The sequence below is a fragment of the Gossypium arboreum genome, chromosome 4, assembly GCF_025698485.1.
Source record: "Gossypium arboreum isolate Shixiya-1 chromosome 4, ASM2569848v2, whole genome shotgun sequence".
NCBI lineage: Eukaryota > Viridiplantae > Streptophyta > Magnoliopsida > Malvales > Malvaceae > Gossypium > Gossypium arboreum.
Window position 1 is genome coordinate 35,921,074 of NC_069073.1, and position 24,337 is coordinate 35,945,410.

The following is a 24,337-nucleotide window of genomic DNA, read 5'->3' on the forward strand; positions in this document are numbered from 1 at the left end:
GTATCGACTTATTGTTGATCTAGACCTTTAAAATCTTTCTCGACATTGGGAAACTTTTGCATCCGTGCCCAAGATGTATAAAAAAATTCCCAACATTTCACTAGAAGATATGTTTCTTGAAGTTTGCAAGTTGTATCTTGTCTCCAAAACTCTCAACAAACTTGTGAATACAATTTTAGACATCCTAAATTTAATCATACAATGTGATTCGTGACTGTCAAGGATCTCTCGGATCCATGTCTCACCTGACTGTTTTGAATCCATGCATGGTTGCTTCAATATATACTTCTCGTAATATAATTGCACAGAAGAAAATGCAACAACAAATAATCGGTTAAAACATTCCATGCGCTGTAAAATCTCTTTCTTTTCCCTTTCATCATCTCTTTCATCACCGTTGGAATTCTCAACTATACTCATCACCTGTGAATAAATTCTATATCCAAAATCATATATAAACAACTATTGATAAAACTAATTTAGTATAAATAAGTAGAACATAAATTTAATATCCAAAAATCAAACATAAACAATTATTGATAAAACTAGCCCTAAGCATAAATAATTAGACCATAAATTCAATATCCAAAGACTAAACATAAACAACTATTGATAAAACTAGATTATCCATAATTAAATAGAATATAAATTCAATATTCAAAAACCAAACATAAGCAGCCATTGATAAAACTAGATTACACATAGATAAGTAGAACATAAATTCAATTTCCGAAAACCAAACATAAATAACTATTGATAAAACTAGTTTAGCATTGTTGTTTAATCACATAGTAGATATCCCTGAACCCTAGAAGATCGAAAAGTTTTCAACTATCTTCCATTTCCGTCTTAAGCCACAGAGCTCTAATCTTGGGATTAATTGGTAAAAACATAATTCGCTTGTCCTTATTGAGTAATAATTTAAGTGAGAAAAAGTATAACTGACTAGCTTCTAGAACTTCTTCCGACATGCTATCAAGCACTTTGAATGCTTGTGGAATACCATATGGATCCATAACAGGAGTCAAACTAGATGTGGCTTGACTTATATTGTCAGCTGCATTGCATAATTTTTCTATTTGACTGGACAATCTTGCAGCCCCTCCAATTTGCTTTGAGGATTTTTTTCTTCCAATTTTAAAATGTGAACTTGATATCTCAGGTGTTTTTCTTTTTTGACCGTTTCCATCAATGTGAACATCATTTGAAATGTGATCATTTGAAATCTGAACATCATTTAAAATGTAAATATCATTTCTCACATTTTCTTCCTCATTCTCTTCAGGTATTTCATTGTTAACATCCTCAAAAAAATCACCACGGAGTGTACCAGAAGAAGGTGCCCATGCTTTATCACCTGTTGCAACTATCCCCATGAACATTTGGTCCAACTTCCCTTCGAATTCAGGATAAATGCTCGATGTTCTAAATTTTTGAGCTTCAGGCACACCTGCATATAAAATGATAGTTTAATAACAGTAATTATCAATAACCTCATAAATAAGAAAAAAACAAAAATATTCAGAATTATTAATGTACCTTTAGCCTACTCTCCCACCAATCATCCAATGCATCAACGATTTTTTTATAGGATTCCACCCTAGACCAGTATCTTCGCCTTTAAGTTTATTCTAAGCCTTCTATTCTTTTTTAGGGCATCCCACCTATTTTCAGGTTGTCTTTGTGAATAAGCCTTGCCCGTTTCTTTCTCAAAGTTGGTCATTATTTTCAACCATCCATATTTTGTGAAATGAGTACTAGGCCTATTGTCTTTCAATATCTCTTTAAAACAAATATCACAAAATATTTCTGTCAATCTCTTATCCCACATTGCTTTGACTTTTTCACCACTAACTTCAACCGCCGAAGTACTCATCTATTGTGTATACGAACATATTCGTTTCAGCGAGTAAAGCAATCAAGAAAATCAAATGTCACATAAATATATTTTTTTACATGTGTATCAAAATCAAGATAGGATCCTAAGATTTTTTTTCTCAATCAAAATCAACTTTCCAAGACCGAAATAATAACCAAGGAAGAGAACACAACTAATAATAGCATCAAACACAATTAAAAAGTCAGTATGAAAAATATTTTATCAATTATTATTTTAAAAAATATAATAAAGGTAAAGAAATGTGAGAGATGATATGCATAATCTTTAGTATCTCAGCTTTTAGGGTATAAAATTATGTAGAAAATAAAATGCTAAGAGTTTTGTAATACATAAACTTGAAGTCTGTTTTTTCTAAAGAAAAATAAAAAAAGGAAAGAAAGTATAATACTACTGTTGATGTCTTTTGAATAGTGAAACCGATTGAGTTATTAGGATTGTGATGCAAAGGTCGAAGGTAACATGAAAAAAAGTAGTAGGAGATGTCATAGAGGTACAGAGAATCTGATTTCTAGGGCATGCTCTAATAGTATAAATTTGAGAAAATTTCAAAGACAATGAATAACCTGATTGTAAAAAGCACATGCAGAATATTAAAAAAATATAGCACATGCAGAATATTAAAAAAATACCTTGTATATATTATCTCTTGTTTCCATTACTCGCTAATTATGAACAATTCTAATGGAATTATTTCATAAAAATTCACCGGTGGAAGAAGAAGAAGAAAAGAGAAACTAACTAATTATTTCATAAGGGCATCTTAGGATTATAATTTTAGGGATACACATGGCCTAATTTTCTAACTAAGGGAACCAATGGTAGGATTTTACCAATAATCCCACCAAAATAACAAGTGCTAATTAAAGAAGTAGCCATTTGCAATATGCCTTTCTGAAATGAAACAAATCAATTACTTTGTTAGGATCACTTCTGGCAAACATGTCTAGCATAAAAAATTGAAAACCCACTCAGACTTTCCAATCTATCTTTTGCGATAAGCAACAGAGGGTGTTGAAAAAAATGTTTAAAAGTTTACTTAGTCTTAAACTTCTTTGCTTTGAAGAACCTATTCTTGATTCCTTTATTAAATTTCACTAAATCAATGCACTCATCTTCAATATAATCACAGCTCAGGAATAGAAGACAACCATGCTATGATAAACTGACCTAGAATTTATCCAATATTGTTACATAAGAATTTTAGGAACCTGCCAGTTGATTATTTAGCACCAAATAGGAATAAGAAAATCCTATCTTCTCACTATTAAGTGGACAATCTTGCAATAATACTTAAAGAGGAAGTCTTAATTTTAGCAATCATAGGTGTCTGGAGATTTAACCAGACTGAAGAAAAATTCAGAATCAGAAAACTAATTGATACAAACATGATAAATCAATTTATGGAAAGGATAATGCCCAATGAATCTATTAAACATGAAGGAAGGAAATGAAGAAACGTAATACGCTCACAAACCTAGGATTTACTTTGTCAAGTCCAAGAACCAAGGGTACAAGCAAAAGAGAAAAGCTAAAAAAAAAAGTAAAAGAACTTTTTTTATCTCATAATTATTTCATAAAATCAAACAATCAGAAAATAACTAAAAACTAAAGCATAATGAACAATTAAAGAGAAGAAGAAGAAAAGTGAAACTCATTGGTGGAGAAGAGGAAAAGTAAGGCTCAGACAAAAGAGAAAAAGGGAAAAAAATGGGTCTTCTAACGTTTATTTGGAAGAAGAAAAAGTAAAGTTGAAAAAGTAAATATTAGCCAAAAGCACTTTTGGCTGAGAAAAAGTTAAAAATTTCTGCTTTTTCATCTGTGAAAAAGTACTTATTTTAAGTTGAAAAATTTTCTAAAATGATGTCTGTTCCTTAATACTTTTAAGGGATAAGCACTTTTTTATTGCAAAAGGCCATTTGAAAAGTAAAGAAGAACGGGGCCTAAAGCATATAAAATACATTTAAAGTAAAGCTTATTTAACATACGAACTTACCTCAGTTACAAAAACGACCAAAATGACCTATTCATCAAATACTTTGTTTTCCTCCCAATCTACACCCAAATTTCGTTTTTCTTGATCTATAATACAACATTTAACTTATTTAATCATCATATTATTCAATTTAGCCCAAAAACACATTATGGAAAAATTTACATTTTTGCCCCTAACTTTTCATCATTTTACAATTTAGTTCCTAGGCTCGTAAAATAAATTTCTTTCAATTTCATCACAACCTAAGCCTAGCGATTGTTATTTATACTCATAACAGCCCACATTTTTCATTTATTCACACTTTTCTACACATTTTATAGGCTTTTACAAATAAGTCTCTATTTGACGTTTTTATCGAAAATCACTTTACAAACATTGTTTATGTAACACCCCTAACCCGTATCCGACACCGGAATAGGGTTACGAGGCATTACCATATGATACATCTCATTCACATACGTTTATACATTCATAATCAAAATCCATTCACAATGTCCCATATAAGGCTTTACGAGACCTTAAAACATGTTTAGAAGTGGTTCGGGACTAAACCGATAACATCTGCAAACTTTAAGAAACTTAGAAAATTTTCTTTAATTACAAGGTCACATGCCCGTGTGAACAGGCCGTGCGCCTTACACGGTTACCAGACACGCCCATGTCATAGACCGTGTGAAAACAGGGCATACATAATGACTTGCACCACACGGCCGGAGACACGCCCGTGTGCCTTGTCCGTGTGAAAACTGGAGGGTTTACTGACTTGGGTCACATGGCCAACGACACGCTCATGTGTTTAACTCGTGCACGAGACTGATTTAAATTCGTAGGGCTAACCTAGGGGACACACGGTCATGTAACATAGCCGTGTGTCGCACACGGCCGAGACACACGCCCGTGTCTCTGCCCGTGTGGACAAAAATAGGTTATTTGAAAAGTCAATTTGCCACCTTACAATCATGCATATAAATCAACCTATTTGGTACCATTTCAAGTCATTTATAAGCAACCAAAACCCACCAAAACATACACATAACATACCATATATAATCAACCATTTTAACTAATCATTTCCATATTCAAATTATACCAAATCATTATGCCAAAATCATCACAACTTGCATATATTCCCTATTCATTAATTCATTATAATATCATCTACTTCATATCACAAAACTCATCGTATCATCACCTCAAACTAAACTAATTCATAAAGCATTATATACATTACATATAACACTTACCAAACACGTAATTCAAGGTAACTTAAATGGTTATACATACTACATTTACAAGCCAAATCTCATGGCTAATATCAAGACTCAAAACATACCAAAATAACACTAGCCTATACATGCCATATACCATATATATACAAGCTTCAAAAGTACCAACAAGATGATTGATAGTGTGATGACGTTTCCTGACGATTCTTGAATCCAAGCTAGCTTCGATGATCTATAAAACATAGACAAATAACACACGGTAAGCTTCATAGCTTAGTAAGTTCGTACCAAAAATACTCAACAGTTCATATTATCTAAATCATCAACTAATAGACACTTAGTGGTTATCATATCATCATTCAATTCTAACCCATAACCATTTATCATGTATATACCATTTCATTAAGCTTCTTACACATAGTATCAACTACCACATAGGTATCTTACATACTTGTACTTTCTCGTATTCATTTATTTCATCCTCACTTCTTTGTTCAATACGTTAAATCGTTCGAGAATCTTTCAATGCTTCAAGAACTCGCACACTTAGTGCATTAATGTTTAGCCGTAGTAATAACGATATTGCACACTTAGTGCCATCATATTGAACCGAAGTTATCTCAGCATTACACACTTAGTGCCACATAAAATCGAAACTATTTCAATTCGCACACTAAGTGCTGTATATAGCCGAAGCTATCTTGAAACGTACACTAATTGCCAAACATAGTAGACTTGTCATCGTACACAGTCGTAGTCACAAATATACAATTTATGCATTATTGAAGCATTAAAAACATAATTATAACAAAATTTATCACGTACGAACTTACCTTGTACTCAGAATGGACGAATCAGATCGATTACTCAATAACCTTCGATTTACCTCGATCTAAATCCGAGTTCTTTCTTTCTTGATCTATATGTATTCAAAATTTACCCATTTAATCACCAATTCATTCAATTTAATTCGCAAACACATAAATGGGCATTTTGCACATTAGCCCTCTAAAGTTACACATTTATTCAATTTAGTCCCTATTTCACAAAAAATACAAATTACACAAAATTTATTTACACCCAAGCCTAGCCGAATTTCCTAGGGACCCCTAGTAGCCCAAAAATTTCATTTATTTCACAATTTAACCCCTCAGTTTACACTTTTCTCAATTTAATCCCCAATATGCATTTTTACTCAAAATCACTTTACAAAACATGTATATCAAGCACCAAGCTTTCATAATTCATCATCATCTATCACAAAACTCAAGCATTCATCAATGGCAACTCACAATTTCATCAACCAATTCAAAAATTGAGGCATGGGCTAGCTAGTACTCAAAGCAACGATCACAAAAACATAGAAATCATCAAAAACCAAGCAAAATACATTCCTCAATCAAGCTCAACCATAGCCGAACCCTAAATGAACTTTTATCTTTTCTTTTCTTATGATTTTCAGTGATAGTGATGATAATTAAAGCATATAATGACTTTGTTTTATTTAATATAACATTAATAATCAAATACCAATTTTACCCCTTTATTAAACCATATAAAAATCACTTAATACAAGCCCATTTATGTCCATCCATCATTCAAATGGTCTAATATCATCATAAGGACCTTTGATTATAAAATCCATAACACTTAAGCACTTTTAACATATGGAATGCCATTTTTACAATTTACGCGATTAAGTCATTTTTATCAAATCGAACACACAAACGCTAAAATTAGCACCAGAAAATTTCACACATATAAAATCACATACTGTAAACACATTAAGTAATATTTTTTGACCTTGGATTTGTGGTTCCGAAACCACTGTTCCAACTAGGGTCTAAACCAGACTAGTACAGTTTAACTAACAATGAACATGCATTTTCTACAATCAAACATCAAAATACATGCACATCCAACATGGGTAAGATTTTAGACTTTAACTTTCTTTCAAATTTGTCCTTGAAATAGCTGAATCAAGTTACAATGATCTCAAAAATATAAAAATCATTAAAAATGGGACAAGAACGGACTTACAATCGAGCTTGAAAGCTTGGCCAAACCCTAGCTATGTCTCATATTCTAATTTTTGGCTATGAGGATGAAATTGAAGAAGATGAAATCCTTTATTTAGTTATTTTAGCTTTATTTACCAAATTACCCATTTACCCCTCACTTAAACTTTGAAATTTTACTTATTCCATGTCCATTTTTGTCGATCCTAAAGTATAATGGTCTAATTACCATTTAAGGACCTCTAATTTAGAATTTCATAACAATTTACTACCTTTAGCCTATAGAACTCAAATTTTGCACCTATTGCAATTTAGTCCTTCTAGTCAAATTGAGTACTCAATCGATAAAATTTCTTAACGAAATTTTCATACAATTATTCTATCATGCTGTAAACCTTAAAGAAATAGTAAAACAAATATTTCTACTTCAAATTTATGGTCCTGAAACCAATATTCTGATTTGACCCAAAAATGGGTTGTTACAATAATAACTTTTAAGGGATCTCTTTAGTTTTAGTTTTTAGGTTAATTTGAAGTTTTAGGTTGCTGCAATTTTCCTTAAATTTCTTTTGCAATTTTCTCTTCTTGTTCCATTGATTCTGCACTTTAAATATTAATAGATTTTAGTGATTTCCTTATTCAAAGTTTGCAATCAAACAATCAAAACGAGGAATCTTATGTTCTCACTCCATCAAAATCATCAAATCAGAGCTTCATCAAATCCAAATTCAAGAAATTTCTAAACCTTCTTAATTTTCGTTTTATTTAATTGCTTAAATGAACATGAAAATGATAGGGTTTTGGTTTATTAAGATAATCATGAACTAATTTTCTTAGGTAGTTGGTTAATTGAAATGTTGAATAATTATCTTAAGGTTTATGGACTAAATTGAATAATTAGACTAAACTGAATAAAAACCAAAACTTAAAATTAACGACTCTAGGTGAAAATATTGATAAGGGAGATTGAGAGGAAATCTTATTGTGTAAGAATTCAATTGTCCCTATTTAGTTTAAGTTAGATCAAGAGATAAATCGAACTAAAATGTAAATTGGGTAAATTATAGATCGAGAGATATTAACTAATTCGATTAGAAAATTATTCTACTAAATTTCCTAATCTAAGAGTTAATTATGAACATGGAAATTAACCAGCTACCATTTTGTCTTGATTATCTCTTTTACAAATTTGGATATCTTTACAATTAGGTCCTTAGATATTAGTTTAGCCTCAAACATTCTATTTATTTTTTGTTGTACTATAGGCTGTTTAGTACTAACTATTTAGACTTTCTAGCTTGCATTCTTATTGCCGTGAATTCAATTTTTTTATCGATCTCTTATGGATTCGATCATTAGGATACTCTGTAAGGTGTTTCATTGTATTTTTTATATAAATATTACAAGTAGACTTGTTATACCAGCAATACACTGCACATGTTATATATCTTTATAATTTTCTCTGTTGAATACATGTACGCTGAAGCGTGATTTTGTCATAATTTTAAAGTTCAATAGTTTTTAATTAAATTCATATGATAAAGTTAAGGTGCAATAACAATGAATTTATTAAATTATTATACTTCTATGAAAATTTTGAGACTAAAAATGTTAAAGAAATGAAATTGTAAAAGACAAAATTATATAATAATAACAATATTACATTTTATCAACCAAACATTTAAATCTTATATTCTAGCTAAATGAATCGAAGTAAATTAATTTTACATTCCACTCGTAACCTTGCATTTTTGTCATCTTATTACGAAACGTAATATTTTGTTGAAGGGAACCAAACTTACCATTGGTTGAAGGGATTAAGGCTTCTTGTTGGCACTCGATGACTAAGATTCAAACTTTGTTGATTAATAACTTCCTCAATTTGTAATTAGACTAGTAGAAAAAAGGCACAATGACAAAATGAGCTCTTAATGTTTATAAATTTTATCTATTTGGCCCTTGTTTTTTTTAAGCTAAATTTAACCTTCAATATTTTTAAAAATGGTTGAATTTAACTATCAATTTTTTTAAAAAGCTATCAATCTTTTCGAAAGAGCTAAATTGTTGTTTTTTTAGGAGAAATGCTAACCAAAATATTAAAATTTTAAACATGGTAGCCTATAATGCAATCCGCGTATACTTCATACAATTTTCTTAAATTTTAAATTTTTATTTTTAAATATTTTTATATTATTTGTTAATATGACATATAAGAGAAATAACAATGTGTCAACATCGTATACTTAAAAATTAATGGTTTAGTTAATATTTTGATAAATTTAACTCAATAAAAAAATGAAAATTAAATTTACAAAAATTGTAAATGTTAACCGCTAATTTGTAATTATCCCATAGAAAATTTTTGGCAAAGCTCGGTCCACAATCAGATCCAGTTGCTCTATCGTAAAAGACGCTGTCGTTTCACCACATCACCGTAAGAAAGCTACTAATCATTCCTTTCTTCTCGTCTCCACTCTTCCTTGAACTCAAACCGGTTTCTTTCCCCTTCGAATGGAAATCGATCCACTTCCAAACGGTAGCGGTTCGAATGCCGCAACAAGCCCCGAAACCGCAGCAACGACAACCGCAATTACCGTCGCATCGAACACGGCGCCGTCCTCGAAATTGAGCCATCTGACGGAATCGTTAAAATTAGAGCACCAATTCTTGCGTGTTCCTTTTGAACATTTCAAGAAAACAATCCGAACCAATCACCGAACAGTCGAGAAAGAAGTCTCTGCCGTTATTTCAAGCGTCACTGACGTGGCTGACTCCGACGAAATATCCAAAGACGATGCCATTTTGAGTCTCACTTCCCTTGTTTCCCGTTTGCAAGGCATCAAGCGCAAGGTAAAAGAAGAGATTTTTTCTTTCTTTCTTTTTAAGTTAATTTAATGTGATCTGTATTGGAATTAGCAAAATTATGTTCCTTTTAACTTTTGGAGGTCTAAAAGGCAGAAAGTAGTTTTGGATATTTTGAGTGAAAAATGGCTATGTTTTTATATGATCTAAAATTAATGAATTTTTATGAAAATGAAGAGAATAATTAATTCGATGTAAAAGAGCTGGACTTGTATGAAAGTTGAAATTTTGACAATTTCACTTAAATTTGATAATATGAATTTGTAGAATTAAAGCAAGAATAAATCTAAAACTCGTCAATTTGTATGGAAAGTTGAAATATCGAATAAGTTGAAGAGTTTTGAATCTTATCTTACTGGATTAGGGGATAAATTATGTTTAATTGCAAAACTGTCTAACCTAAATTAAGTAATGGTCTGTAGAAACCCCTGCCAATATTGTTCACTTTTTTGCTTTACATACGCGCGCATACATATATCTGTTTATCAATCGGCATTTTACGTAATTCAATAATTTTTATTCAATTTAACAAGTATAACCTTTGCAGATTAGTTGGTCGCTGTATTTAGTAGTCACGGTAGATTTATTTTTCTTCTTATCTGAGCAACTGGATTGTATTTTGTGTTTTAGTAATTTATTATCCAAAGTACTGAGTAGCCCTTCTTAAGTCGTTAATGCATAGTGATCTACTAAAGTCTATATGTTCTTTATCATCCAGTTGGAAGAGGGGAGTCATGCAGAGAACTTGCAAGCTCATAGGTGTCGTGCTCGTCTTGATCACTTAGATTCAGCTGATGCTGAGAACCTTTCTGAATGGAATAATGTGCGATTGAAGCGGATCCTTGTGGACTATATGTCGCGTATGTCATACTATGACTCTGCAATGAAGCTGGCAGAAAGCAGCAACATACAGGTACTTTACATGCTTGCTTCATTTCATATAGACATGACAATGTTAGACCTGACATGAAGAAATAACAGTAACACAACATATACCATGTCTCCAAACCTATATATATATTATTAAGGTATCAAATTTATATAAATTAAATACCTTGAATGCGATAATAACATGGTGAAATGTATGCACGAATTCTCAATTCTAATTTCATAAGTTTTCTATGGAGTTAGCCACTAAAAGTATGCTCTGCCTTTTTTTATAATCAGAGAATAAGATAGGACTAACAAGCAGAATTACATTGAATCAGGATGGCATTGTATTTTCTTTATATTAATACATGTTTTAACCTTTTGAATTAGAATGTTTTGTCATTCAGCAGTTATCTAGCTTTGGCTGGACAGTTTTTTTTCCTTAAATGCTCATCACTGAAAACATTCTTGTCATCTTTGCCTGTATCTTCACAACATTTTCCAATTAATTCCTCGTATAACTGTGGAGGTCCAATAGAGGCTTTATGCTTGTTTTGGCATACATTTAGAAGTTACGGCTGTTCATAAGTTTCACATCACATGCAACCTCTCTAGAGAACTAGCTTGGTTTAACCAAGATTCTGCTGTTTTCTTTGAATTAAACATGTCTTTATATAAAAATAAATAAAATTATCTTTTCCATCACCATTTGCCTACAAATATGCTTATACTTAATTGAATGTTTTTGTGCCAGGAACTTGTCGATATTGATGTTTTCCAAGAAGCTAAGAAGGTTATTGATGGCCTTAGAAATCAAGAGGTGGGTCCTGCCCTTGCCTGGTGTGCAGATAACAAATCAAGGTTGAAGAAATCCAAGGTATGCATTCATTCATCCAAGGTATGCATTCATTCATTGTGTCTTCTTAGTTATCATGATCGTTTTCCTCTCTTTGTTCCACTTGATGTTTTAACCTCCACGATTCTCTAAGAGTTAAATATACTTGAGCTGTGATTTTGGATTATCAGCATTATGCTATGTTAAATTTCTCTCTTAACTGCATTCATTAAATATAGATTTTTTTTTTTAATACTTGCTATAAAAAATGTGGGCACCCTTAAACATTTCGACCTGATATTTCAGATTGTATCTAGTATTATATCTCAGATTCAATCATTTTTGTTCTTCTTTTATGAAAGAGCAAATTCGAGTTCCAGTTGAGACTTCAGGAATTCATTGAATTGGTACGAGCTGAGAACTACATGCGCGCTATTTCGTACGCTCGAAGGTACCTTTCCCCATGGGGAGCAACTCATTTGAAAGAATTGCAACGAGTCATGGCAACTTTGGCCGTTAGAAGCCACACTGAATGTGCAAAATACCAGGTGAATTTAATCCCTCTTTAAAATAGACTACTGGTTCAAGTTAGTTTATTTGCTTGTTATGCTCAGTGGAATGACTGGTTAGTTTATTTGCTTGTTATGCTCAGTGGAATGACTGGTTTACAATGCTAAAGATGAAAGAACAGGAAGTGATCGAAGCAAAAATCAAGCATATCAATTGCTTGATTTACATCATCAATGACCTTATAAATGTGGCATATTAGTAATATACAGAGCAAAAGAAAATGTGTAAATACCCCTAAATTCCATGTACTATAGGGTTTGGAGCAATTTAGTTCCTCTAATATTAGGAATTGAGCAAATAAGGACTGTTAGTCGGTGTTAATAGTTTCCGTTGGTTTTATATGACATGACAATTAAAAAGAAAGAAAAATCCAACTCTAAAAGAAGAAACACGTGGCGTATGATTGAGCTTTCTTTATTTGATTAATCCATGCCATTTTGTAATAAAAGAAAATGAATAAATTCGTAGATTGGTTACTGGCTAAGGGAGAAGCAAAAAAAGGGAAAAATGAAGAAGTGCTGAGGGTTTCAATTCTGAAAGTTGGGGACTGAAAACACAATTTTGATTTTATGATTTGGAGTCTCCAAAATCATGGGCTTGGGTTTTAGTTTTGAACAAGAAATCGAAAAACAAGGGTTGGTTTAGGGTTTCACGATTTGGGATTTCTAAAACAACTGTTTCCAATTGGGGTTGCTTTGAGTTGCAGTTAGGGTTCGTAATGATGGATTTCAGATTTCTGATCAGATTTCCAGTGGCTTTCAACTTGATTTCGCACAGATTTTGGGTTGTTGATGCCGTTGCTTCAGTTTGGATTGGGGCCATTAATGATGAATTTCAGATTTTGAGCGGCTAATTGGGTTTCACATTGTTGCTACTGAGTTTTTTTTGGGTGGGTTAATGGGTAACCTCGAGATGCCATAACCCTTTTGTTTTGTTGCCAGTGTTGTAAGAACTAGAAGTCGAATTGGTTGGATCTTTGGTTCCTGGTTGAACCAGATGGCTCAGCCACTTTAAAAAATTTTAAAAATAAATTAATAATTAAACAATTCCATAAAAATATTGAAACTTAGAAAAGAAAAAGAAAAATATATTTACAAAAATTGAAGATAAAAATAAAGGAAAACATAGTAAAAAAGATTCAAATTTTTATTAAAAATTAAAAATAAATAAATAATCTGGTTTTTTTGAATTTTTTTTAACCAGTTTTTTTACTGGTTTGAAACGGTTCTACCTATTTCAATTATCTGGTCTGTCTGGTCTAGTTTTGACAATATTGTGTTTTCTTTTGTTTTCTTTTAAGTCTAATTACGTGGATATTAGGGTAACATTCATAAGGAATGATCCTATAACATTTTGACATGTCTTTTAGAGTTGGATTTTTTTAATTGCCACATCAGATAAAACTAACAGAGACTATTAATGTTGCTATTGATTGTTTGTATTTGCTCACATTCTAACAATAATTGACAAACAATCCTTTAAATGTGGAACATTAGTAATAGACAAACAATCTTGTTTTTGGCACTAATTTTTTGTATTTGGATAATGCAGCTAAAATTTTATTATTTTAGAGCATTACATCTTTTCGCCTAATTTTATTCTGCAGCTCAACAATCCTATTGCTTTCTTTCCATGGTATGTTTGTAGGAATGATAGAAAATTGGAAAGAAAAAATAATGTTCTTTCCACCTATTGCTTGATATGATTGAGAAATGAGGAAAGAAAATTGAAAGTATATTATTTTATCATTTTAGCCTCTTTAAGTTAAGATACTATTATAGCCTCTTTCCACCTCTTGCTTGATATGACTGAAAAATGAGAGGAAAGAAAATCTGTTGTTAGCACCTGTACTTTGACAAAACTTGAGATTTAGTCCTTGTACTTAAAAGGGTAAAAATTAAGTTCTCTTACTTTTTTTATTTAAAAATCTTAGTCCAATTAAAATTGTAAGTATTTTCCATCAATTTGGCATGATGCTTAGGCTGCTGTCATTTTGCGTGGTATATGATATTGATAGACAAAAATAAACATGTTAAATTGACATATTTTAACGAAAACTACCAACGATGATAATGATTGAACTAGGATTTTTAAATTGAAAAAGTAGGAGGATTGATTTTTTAACTTTTAAAGTATACGGGTTAAATCTCAAATTCTATAAAAGTACAGGGACTAACAGCGTATTTTAACCTTCTAAAATATGATAGATGAATTCGTAAATATCCAGTAATATGCACATGGCTCGCACCATTCATTTCTTTCATATTTTCTTTCCAATTTGGAGTGATTTGCTTTTGTTATTAGGTTTAAAAAATGACACTGCTTTATATTTTTTCTTCTCCCTTTTCTTTCCTACCAAGCATTCTAAAAATTCATTTTCTTTCACTCTTTTTCTTTTCTTTCTTTTTTTTATTGGTCAAGAAAGGAACTGCTTTCATAAAAAACAACTAAGTCTTTATCTGATACAAAATAACCCCTTTAGCGTTCACTTCAAGTAGCGGAATAACAGTAGTAGGAGGGGAATTACAAATACAAAAGCAAAGAGAAAATTACAATATGAGGGAGAGGATGTTTGAAAATTACTCCCTAGTTGGGCAAGGGCATATACACATCTGTTCCCTTCACGAAAGATGTGACTCAAGCTCCTAGAATTCAAAGTTTGAAAAGTCCGCACATCTTTCCACTTTTCTGCCCTCTAACATCCTCTAACCTTTTCACTCTACCAAGCACAACCTTAAAGCTCCAGTATGATAGTCTTGTGAGAGCTAATAACGCTTGGGGTTGTAACAAAGCTCATACAATTCTTTTAATCAGGTTTTGTTTGAACCTAAGCAGTGGGACTTCCTGGTGGATCAGTTTAAACAAGAATTCTGCAGGTTATATGGCATGACTCTGGAGCCATTGCTGAATATTTATCTACAAGCGGGCTTGTCCGCTTTGAAAACTCCGTATCCTTGCTGTAACTGCAATTACATAACTACCTATTGTTTAACTTATATTATCTGCCAACTTAGCAGCCTCCGTGTCAGCAGAGTACTCATTAAATCAATTTACGGAGAAGATACAGGAATTTTACTTTTTATGTGAAATGCTTTTTCGAACCAAGTTATCCTCTTTAAGTTTTCAGCATCTTTGTACTGAGGCAAACATGATTTTGAAAACTCCGTATCCTTGCTGTAACTGCAATTACATAACTACCTATTGTTTAACTTATATTATCTGCCAACTTAGCAGCCTCCGTGTCAGCAGAGTACTCATTAAATCAATTTACGGAGAAGATACAGGAATTTTACTTTTCATGTGAAATGCTTTTTCCAACCAAGTTATACTCTTTAAGATTTCAGCATCTTTGTACTCAGGCAAACATGATTTTTCGATTGACATATGATTAGATACTGTTATGAAGATGACTGCACCAAGGAGGACCCATTGTCACAGGACAGCTTCCGGAAGTTGGCCATGCCTTTACCGTATTCCAAGCAGCATCACTCAAAGCTTGTTTGCTACATAACCAAAGAGCTGATGGATACTGAAAACCCACCACAAGTCTTACCTAATGGCTATGTCTACAGCACTAAGGTTCATATTTGACCTCAGAACTGTTTACATTTTCTTCACTCATGTTAATCATATTTCTGGGTAATTTACACTCTAGATTATTGAACTTAGCATCAACTTTCATGCAGTTCTCAAACTTTTAATTTCATCACTGAACTTCTATTATTAATAAATTAGGCCACTTTTGTTAATTCTGTTAAGTTTAATAGAAAATCTTAGTATGCATAACGAGGCTTATTCTTTACATCTTATAAAGATAATGCCTAAAATATGTGGCCTGTTCTTAACATCTCATAATTATAGTGCCTAAAATATTTACCAAGTGTGCATGCGTTGGGTTCTTTTTTTACTGACAGAACACTTTGTTTTCCTTTCTAAAATGAAACCAGAATGCACACCTGGTAAAGGAATTACTTAAAATGTTGGTTGGGCATTATCTTGATGACATAAGAATAAGCCACGCATGTATACATTCAAAGTCAGCATTTTTGTTAAATTCACTTAGTGTAAGTGACCTAATTTGTTATAAAAGTTCAGTAATGTGCTTGAATTAAAGTTAGAGAGTATAGATGAAAGTAGATGTTAGGTTTCGTGTCTTGGAATGTAAATTACCTATATCATTCTCAAAAGTCTTATTGTGATGTCACTTGTGTGGTAGGCTCTGAAAGAAATGGCTGAGAAAAACAATGGTAAAATTACATGTCCAAGAACGGGTCTGGTGTGCAGTTATTCTGATCTGGTTAAAGCATATATCTCATAAATTGGCATGGCTGAAGATGGTAAATAATCCATTTTTTATGAGAATTGTTACGTCAAGTTGTTGGTAATTTCTTGGACCTATCTGTAAATAGGTAACATTCAGAAAATTCTGATTTAAGAACTAATGTGCAAGTTCTTCTTGCACCTCAACTTGTTAGGTTTTGAAGAATTTACCTCGTGTAAATATGCAGAAAACGTGTCTGTTTTTAAATTTACTTGTAATTGTTGTTAACTTGTTACCTGTTTAATAATTAGCCAAGAATAAGTTATAAGCATCATTTCCTGTTTGGTGATTATGCAAAAGGTGTTCTATTCTATTTGTTGTGCTGTATTGAGAGGTTAAGGCTTGCTCATGAGCAAGTTTAGTGTCGGATATGGTTACGCAAAAACACTTTTGAGCCATGCAGTTGATTTTATAGATTGCATTACCTGGGCTTGGTTGACTTCCGTTGAACACTTTGTCGTCCCTAAGTTTCCATACTATCTGGTGCTACATACGCATGGATCCTTAATCTGTCCTCGTCAGAACCATTTTCCCTTTGAATACACGATTGTTACTATTGAACTGTCTCTTCCTGTTATTCTTCAGTCCGAACATTCAAATGACAACTGAACCATAATGCTTTTGCAACAAAGCAGTCCTTAAATAAATGATCCAGAGTCTCCTCTTCCAAATTACACATGAGACAAATCATTCACTCTCATAGATCTCTTTTTCAGTTCAGCACCTAAAGGTAAAGCATTCTTGCAACACTTCCAGGGAAAAACACAGATTCATGTTCCATAATTTCGTCAAATTATATCCATTACCTTTAGAGTCGAGTTCCCATATTTTATCTTCCGCAGGTGATGGTATGCGCTTTTTACTGAAAACTTATGCCTCTGCCTTGGTAGAGAGAAAAACTTCGTTTAACCCGCTTCGTCACCCATCCTTCCCCAAGCTCTTGTAGAACACGGTGGAAGTCCCAAGTTTTAAGGGTAGGATCTATGATTTTGTTATTACTCATTCCTTGATTTCCAACCTGGTTATCTGAAAACAAGAGAAAGGAGTTTGCCTCTATCCCAACTCTAATCACCTCTCCAAATTTGCATGTCAACACCATTTCGACGTGCATCTCTGCATTCCTTGGACTCACATTATAAAAATGTTGTCTGAAAATATTTTCCTGAAAGTAGTTGTTGAGCCAAGTTTCTCGGACATGTGAGCAGTCTCCAGTCTTGTTTACCTAACAACACATCATTTGAAACCTCCAGATTCCTAATTCCTAGCCATCCTATCGACTGGCATAATGTGTCCCAGTTATACATATGTAGTTTCCGTTGATGTAGATCATGTCTCCACCAAAAGCTGAAGTATACAATTAGTATTTTGGTGCCTTGAAGCAGGACATCAAACAAATAGGAATAGAAGACAAAACAGACTGAATTAATGTATATCTACCACCTTGGGAGAGACACGAGGACTTCTAGCTTAGCCAACTTCGCTTTCATCCTTTCAAGAAACAACTGAAAGAATTAACTTCTTATTAGTAATTAATCCCATCTGGATACCCAAGTATTTACTTGGTTCGGTACCGGACATCCATCGTTTATGCTTCGCCAAATCTGAAGGGCAAAAGAACAGGAAGACTTGCATAAGCATCAAAGTTCTGACTTTTTCAAGAGCACGACAAGAGTTTATTGTGGCATTGAAGAACAATAAACACAATTGTAAATAATAGGTGCGAAACTGTAGGACAATCTCTGGCAATTTTTATACCCTGGATTTTGTGTTGCACTTCAACTTTGATTAACAAGGACAATGCATTTTGACAGAAGAGAAATAGGTAGGCGGCAAGGGATCTCCTTGACGTAGGCAACGCTTTGGTGCAAACGATTCTGTTGGGCACCCATGAACAAGTAGTTGATAAGAGATAGTACTAACACATTGGAATATGAGTTGTCGCGGGCGTTCAATAGATCCCATTGTTGTTTCCATAGTACAGAAAAAAAAAGTGTCAACTAACATGACCATATACTTTACACATATCCACCTTAAGTTCACCTAAGAGTCCTTTGCCCTTTTTCTTCTGTCTGGTTGTATGAATAATTTCCGACCCTAACATAATATTATCTACAATATTACGCCCATGGATAAAAGCCTTCTCATAGGGCGTAATCAATCTATTAACCAAAACCTTTGCACATAATTTATATGCAACATCACATAAGCTAATTGGTCATTGTGAGGACTATTACTTTTCGACACCAGGTGATTAATATCTTATTCAATTCCTTAAGCAAGATTGTGCAGTTAAAGAGCTTACAATATTCCAATAATGCTGATAGAAGAAACCGGGTTTGTCATCAATTCCTGGCGCCTTATGTGCTTCTATCTGGAAGACTGTTCTTTGAACCTCTTCCTCAGTAAATGGATGATCCAATAGCTTCCTATGCCCCTGCGACAAACAACGTAAATGTAATCTTGTAAAATTGTATGGACCTCTTGCTAACAATATAATTTCTTTCTGTACTTTGGAACCTTCTTATAATTTGGTGCTTATCAGATTTGGCAAGTTAGATATGGGAGTTGGAATTGAAGTTATAGCTTTTAAAATTCCTCACAAACAAGAGAAGGATATATTACTTCATCGAGCACATCTTCCTTTGCTTTGTTTAAGTTTGAATGTTGTTTTAACCTTGGTCTTCTCAATGAAAATTATTTAATTTAGTCTTTAAATAATAGAATTTTAAGTTAATATATATGATAAAATTGCATGTTGCACTCTTTAAAGAAAAACTCTATATAATCTTTTTAAAGGGTTAAATATAAAATTAGTACTCGAACTTGTCTATTGTTTTTAGATTAGTATTTATAGTTTTTTTTTTTCAAATTGGTACTTGAACTTTTTTTCTATCTACCAGTCTGGTACCTAAACCTAACTACGTTAATTTTTTGCTGACATAGCAGCACTGGCCATTCGCTCGCTACCACATGTCACCCTCTTTGGCTGCAAATTAGACCCCTTTATTATTTTTTCTTTCATTCTCTTTTAATTTTTTTTCCTTTAAAAACATAAAAACTTTTTTTTTCTTTCATCCAAAACAAATCACGATTTCATTCCTTTTTATTTTTTATTTTTTTTTCATTTATTCTCCCTATTCCTCTTCTTCTAACCCTAGTAATTGTCTCCATGGGTCACCGCCATCCATGGCCTTCTTCAGTCGATTCGACCATCAAAACCCTTCTCTTTTCTTCGCCTTCTCAAATCTTACCTTGTATTTTCAAGAAAATTTCTTTAAAGCAAAAAAAAAAAAAAAAAAAAACAAGGTTTGATCCTTGATCTTTGAAATTATTCTCTCCGTCTGTTGATGAAAGACTAAGGAGGCTTCTAGTGAGGCTGAGAGTGAGTTGAGGAGCCAAAGGAAGCAGTAATAGCGTCGTTTCCATGGCAACAACAAAGAATCGATTTTTTTGGAGCCTAATAGAAGTTCTTCAAGTCATGGAGTTAAAAGGTCAGGGAGGGATTGCCCCTGTTATTCATTGGATCCATAAGATTTTTCAGGGTTTTATAAATTTTTGTATTTTTTTTTTAGTTATTGCTCTCTTTTTGGGTTATAAATTTTTTATTTTCAAATAATTTTAAATTCTTGTAATTATTTTTTTAGGTTCTTCCTCTTATTTTGGGATCTTGTTATCATATTAGGCTATTATTTTTTTTCTAGTTGCAATGATGTTGGGTTGAAAATGTTAGTTATTTGTTTGTTCTTTGAATGTATTGAGTTCTTTATTGTTTGTTATTTGTTAATTGAGACCATTATACTAGAAAAGGCTCATTTCCTACTTTATTTACAAAAAATGGGCCACTTTAAATTTTATTTACAAAAATGGGCTAAAAAAACCAAAACGCGCCTACATGGGACGTGAACGTACTTTTTCCTGTTCTCAAATTGAATTTTAAAAAAAGACCATTTTTTTAAAATATTATAAAAATAGACTAATTTTTTGAAAATTTACAAGAATAAGCCTTTACAAAGACCCAAAATGACAACACCAATTTTTTATTTTATTTTAAGGTGTCATCAATTAATATGAATATAAAATTTACAAAATAAATCTTTATATAGACCCAAAGTTTCATTTCTCTTATTCTCTTAAGTAATATAGGATGTGAGATATGTGTATATATAGAGCCATGAATAGGTTTGCAACTTGTTCCTAAACAATATGGGATTTCTTCATCTTTTAACTAATAACATAAGATTAAAAGACTACATTTTATTTTATAATTTTTTACAAAACAATTTCTATTTTTTTATATTTTGTTAACATTTTCTCATAGTATAAAATTATCTTTTGAGATCTTTAATCTTGTTGCATTTTAAAATTGTTAGCATATACAAAAGGACCATTAAAAAAACTTGCACATATGACACTTATACATGCAATAATCTTCTATTCAATTTTAAATGTTTGAAGTTAATATCCATACAATTCTAATTTTTAAAATAATTTTCAATTATTCAAATTTAAAAGTTATACTTTTAATTTTTTATTTATTTTATTTTATATTATGAATGTTTGATTAATAAATAAATGGTGAGTATTTGGTACTCAAATACTATATTTTCTTGTAATTTTAAAAATTGATATATCTTTTTAAATATTTATTTATTTTAATATTTTACTATACTCATTAATTTTTAATCCTAATTTTAATTTAATATTCATCACCTAATGAATGCTGGTAAATTTATTTCAAATGTACTTTGACTAGATAGATAATCTATTTAAACATAGTATATAATTATGTTAAATAAGCTTTTTTATAGAAATATATAATATACATAAAATATAATAATTATTTTTCATATTTTTATATCTAGATTAAATTACATTAGTAGTCACTTAACTTTGATTTTTTGGCTATCAAATTATAAAACTTACATAATGATCACTTAACTATTAGTAATTTTTAAATATTTAATTTTTAATATTTTACCATACTCATTTTATATTTTAGAATTTTTACTTATAGATTTTAAAAGTTTTATTTATAATGTAACAAATGTTAAGTTTTTGTAAAAAATTTAAACTTTATAAGTAAAAAATATAAAATATAGTGTAGCATTTAATCTTATGTTTAATTAAAAGAGAAAGAAATCTCACATTGCTTAGGAACAAGTTGCAAACTATTCATAAGTCTATATAAACACATATCTCATATTCTACATTGCTTAAGAAAAAAGGAAAATGAGACTTTGGATTTATATAAAATCGATTTTGTAAGTTTTATTTCCATATTAATTGGTGACTCCTTATTTTTTTTTAAAAAAAATGTTGCCACTTTGGGACTCAAAATATAAAACTGAGATAAACTCAAACTAGTAGCTAAAAAGAAGAAAAAAAAATGAATACCATTTTTTTTTTTTTTTTGCTCTTTGAGAAAAGAATAGAAAACATGTTTAGCTACCAGGAGAGGAATTGAAATCAGCCATTAAAAGTAAACGTGGTTAGCAAAGAAAAGGAAATTGGAAAGAAGAAAAGTCACCACGAAAAAGAAAGAAGGAAATTTTAAATGATTTTTAATATTTTTTTAGATTATAACATCATCATAACATCATTTATGTCATGTGTCACAGTCTTATTCTGTCTCCTGTCATGAAGTTAACGACATTAGAATCAGGTATTAAACTCATGGACGGAAAAGTTCAAGTACCAATCTGAGACAAAAAACCATAAATATCAATTTGGGAGAAGTGGACAAGTTCGAATACCGATTTTATATTTAACCTTTTTAAAATGATGAAATATAAATTAATAATTAATAAAATTATATTTTAACCTCTCAAAATTTATAATTTAATTTTGACCTCCACTAAAAAAAAATTACAGATTCGCTCCTAGTTGTTTTCATTTTCGATAGAGATAAAATTTTTGGTTTTACTCTTTCTCGTAAAAAAAATTAAATATAAAATAAACTATTTTATTTAATTGTTTTAATTTTTAAGATATAAAATATTAATTTATTTAAAACTAGTTTCTTTTCCATGACATACATGGCTTATTTTTTATACTAATTGTTTAATAATTTTACATTATTTTATATTAAATAAACTTAATAATTGATTACTTTTTTTTAATTTAGTAGACTTTTCTCTATTAATTTCGTATAAAATATACGAAGAATTATTTTTAATACGATACATGTAGAGAACTACATTAACATCTAGCCCATAGTGTTATAGGCTTAAGTGCAAAGCCCGTGACCATGGCACAATATGCGCCCCATGGAGGTCTATCGATATAATGGGGATCATTTAGCCCATGAGAACAAGTCCTATTCAAACAATTGCTGGAGAAGCCTGTCAAATTGAAGCTTGGTTAGCCCAATAATGAAGATATGACAATATAGGCTATTTTTAGTAAATATGAAATCATATCTTGTAGATTTGATTTGGTATGATGTAATCTTGTAAATCCCTAAAATCAAGGGATAGGCTAATCTCGTCTGTCGATGTAACTAGATCTTAACCGTCGGTTTTGGGAGAGCTCAACTATAAATAGAGAGCCTCCCCCTCACTTGTAAATCATCCATTGTAACTTGAATTCTTAAGAGTAATAGGATTCTTTGAGCATTTACTCAAACACCTTTCGTACATTCTTTCTGTGGCTTTTTGTTGTTATTTCGTGGCTTCTTTTGGCACAATTGCTTCCGCTATACAAATTGGTGCCTTGGAGGAATTATAAAAGAATCTTCACTTTTGGAGTAAAGGCTGACTTAGGCGAGTTTGGAACGAACGGATCGCCTAAGGCCGCACTGTTCGCAAGTCGAAAGATCTAGCCCCTTGACAAGTGGTAACCAAGCTATTGGTTACGAAGGCATCGTTGGGATGTCGAAAGAAGTTGTTGATCAGAATGAGCAAATGAAGACTTGTGGGAGGGCTAAAAACAAGTCGTTCAAGGGACATGTTGTCAGTTTTGAAAAATCGAGTGGGTAATCTCGAGGAGCCCGTGAGGGATATGAAGGAGACGTTTGAGTTAGTCGAGGGACGCACAGATGGGTTTGACTCAATGGAAGAGCAACTCAGAGAATTTGTGTTGGATTCTCTCGATGCTAATGCGAAAAAGATGAATGGATTAATCAATTCCACTGCAGAAAAGCTGGCAGAGAGGGATGATACTCTCGAAGATATGGTGTTGGCAATGAAGAAGGAAATTGAAAAGCTTAAGGGGGAGTTCACGATTCACAAAGCTGCTTTGAGTAATGAGATGTTGACTACAGAGGCCAAAGCAACAGACAATGGATGTTTCCAAACCGGAGAAGTTCAAGGGTGCAAGGTCCGTAAGGGATGTGGACAACTTCTTGTAGGAAATGGGGCAATACTTCCGAGCGATGGGCATCGAGGATGATGCCATTAAGGTAAAAACTGCTTCAATCTATTTTACTGATGTTGCTCTCTTGTGGTGGCATCGTAGGTCCACGGATGAGAAACATGGTGGGAATGCAATTGGGACTTAAGAGGAGTTCCAAAGAGAGTTGAAGAAGTAATTTTACCCACAGTATGCCGAGAAGGAGGCTCGGGCTAAGTTGTATCGTCTTACACAACAAGGCACTGTTCGGAAGTAGGTTCAGGCATTTAGCGAGTTGATGCTTCAAATCACTGATTTGAGTGAAGCGTTCTATTGGTTTAAGGATAGGTTAAATCTGTGGGAAAGCATGAGTTGCGTAGGCAATGAATTACCGAACTTACTGTAGCCATGGC

At 32.0% G+C, this 24,337-nt stretch overlaps 1 protein-coding gene across 3 annotated transcripts; it reads left to right on the forward strand.

Annotated features, from left to right (window-relative positions):
- The first annotated feature begins 9,504 nt into the window (after window positions 1–9,504).
- Window positions 9,505–16,894, forward strand: LOC108486547 (protein MAEA homolog). 3 transcript variants are annotated; one of them, XM_017790660.2, is made up of 7 exons: window positions 9,505–9,987; window positions 10,718–10,912; window positions 11,624–11,767; window positions 12,067–12,252; window positions 15,089–15,222; window positions 15,667–15,853; window positions 16,491–16,894. In XM_017790660.2, exons 1-7 carry the CDS (start codon window positions 9,649–9,651, stop codon window positions 16,590–16,592), a joined length of 1,287 nt encoding a protein of 428 aa, XP_017646149.1. In that variant the 5' UTR covers window positions 9,505–9,648; the 3' UTR covers window positions 16,593–16,894. The 3 variants fall into 3 exon arrangements, with proteins under 3 accessions (XP_017646149.1, XP_017646151.1, XP_017646150.1); XM_017790662.2 differs by having other exon boundaries at window positions 15,110–15,222; XM_017790661.2 differs by having other exon boundaries at window positions 9,506–9,987; window positions 11,624–11,746.
- The last annotated feature ends 7,443 nt before the right edge of the window (window positions 16,895–24,337 follow it).

Coding starts and splice junctions, on each gene's coding strand:
- LOC108486547 (XM_017790660.2), top strand. CDS start 9,649: ATGGAAATCGATCCACTTCCAAACGGTAGCGGTTCGAATGCCGCAACA. Junction 9,988..10,717: donor TGCAAGGCATCAAGCGCAAG/GTAAAAGAAGAG, acceptor TTTATCATCCAG/TTGGAAGAGGGGAGTCATGC. Junction 12,253..15,088: donor CTGAATGTGCAAAATACCAG/GTGAATTTAATC, acceptor TCTTTTAATCAG/GTTTTGTTTGAACCTAAGCA.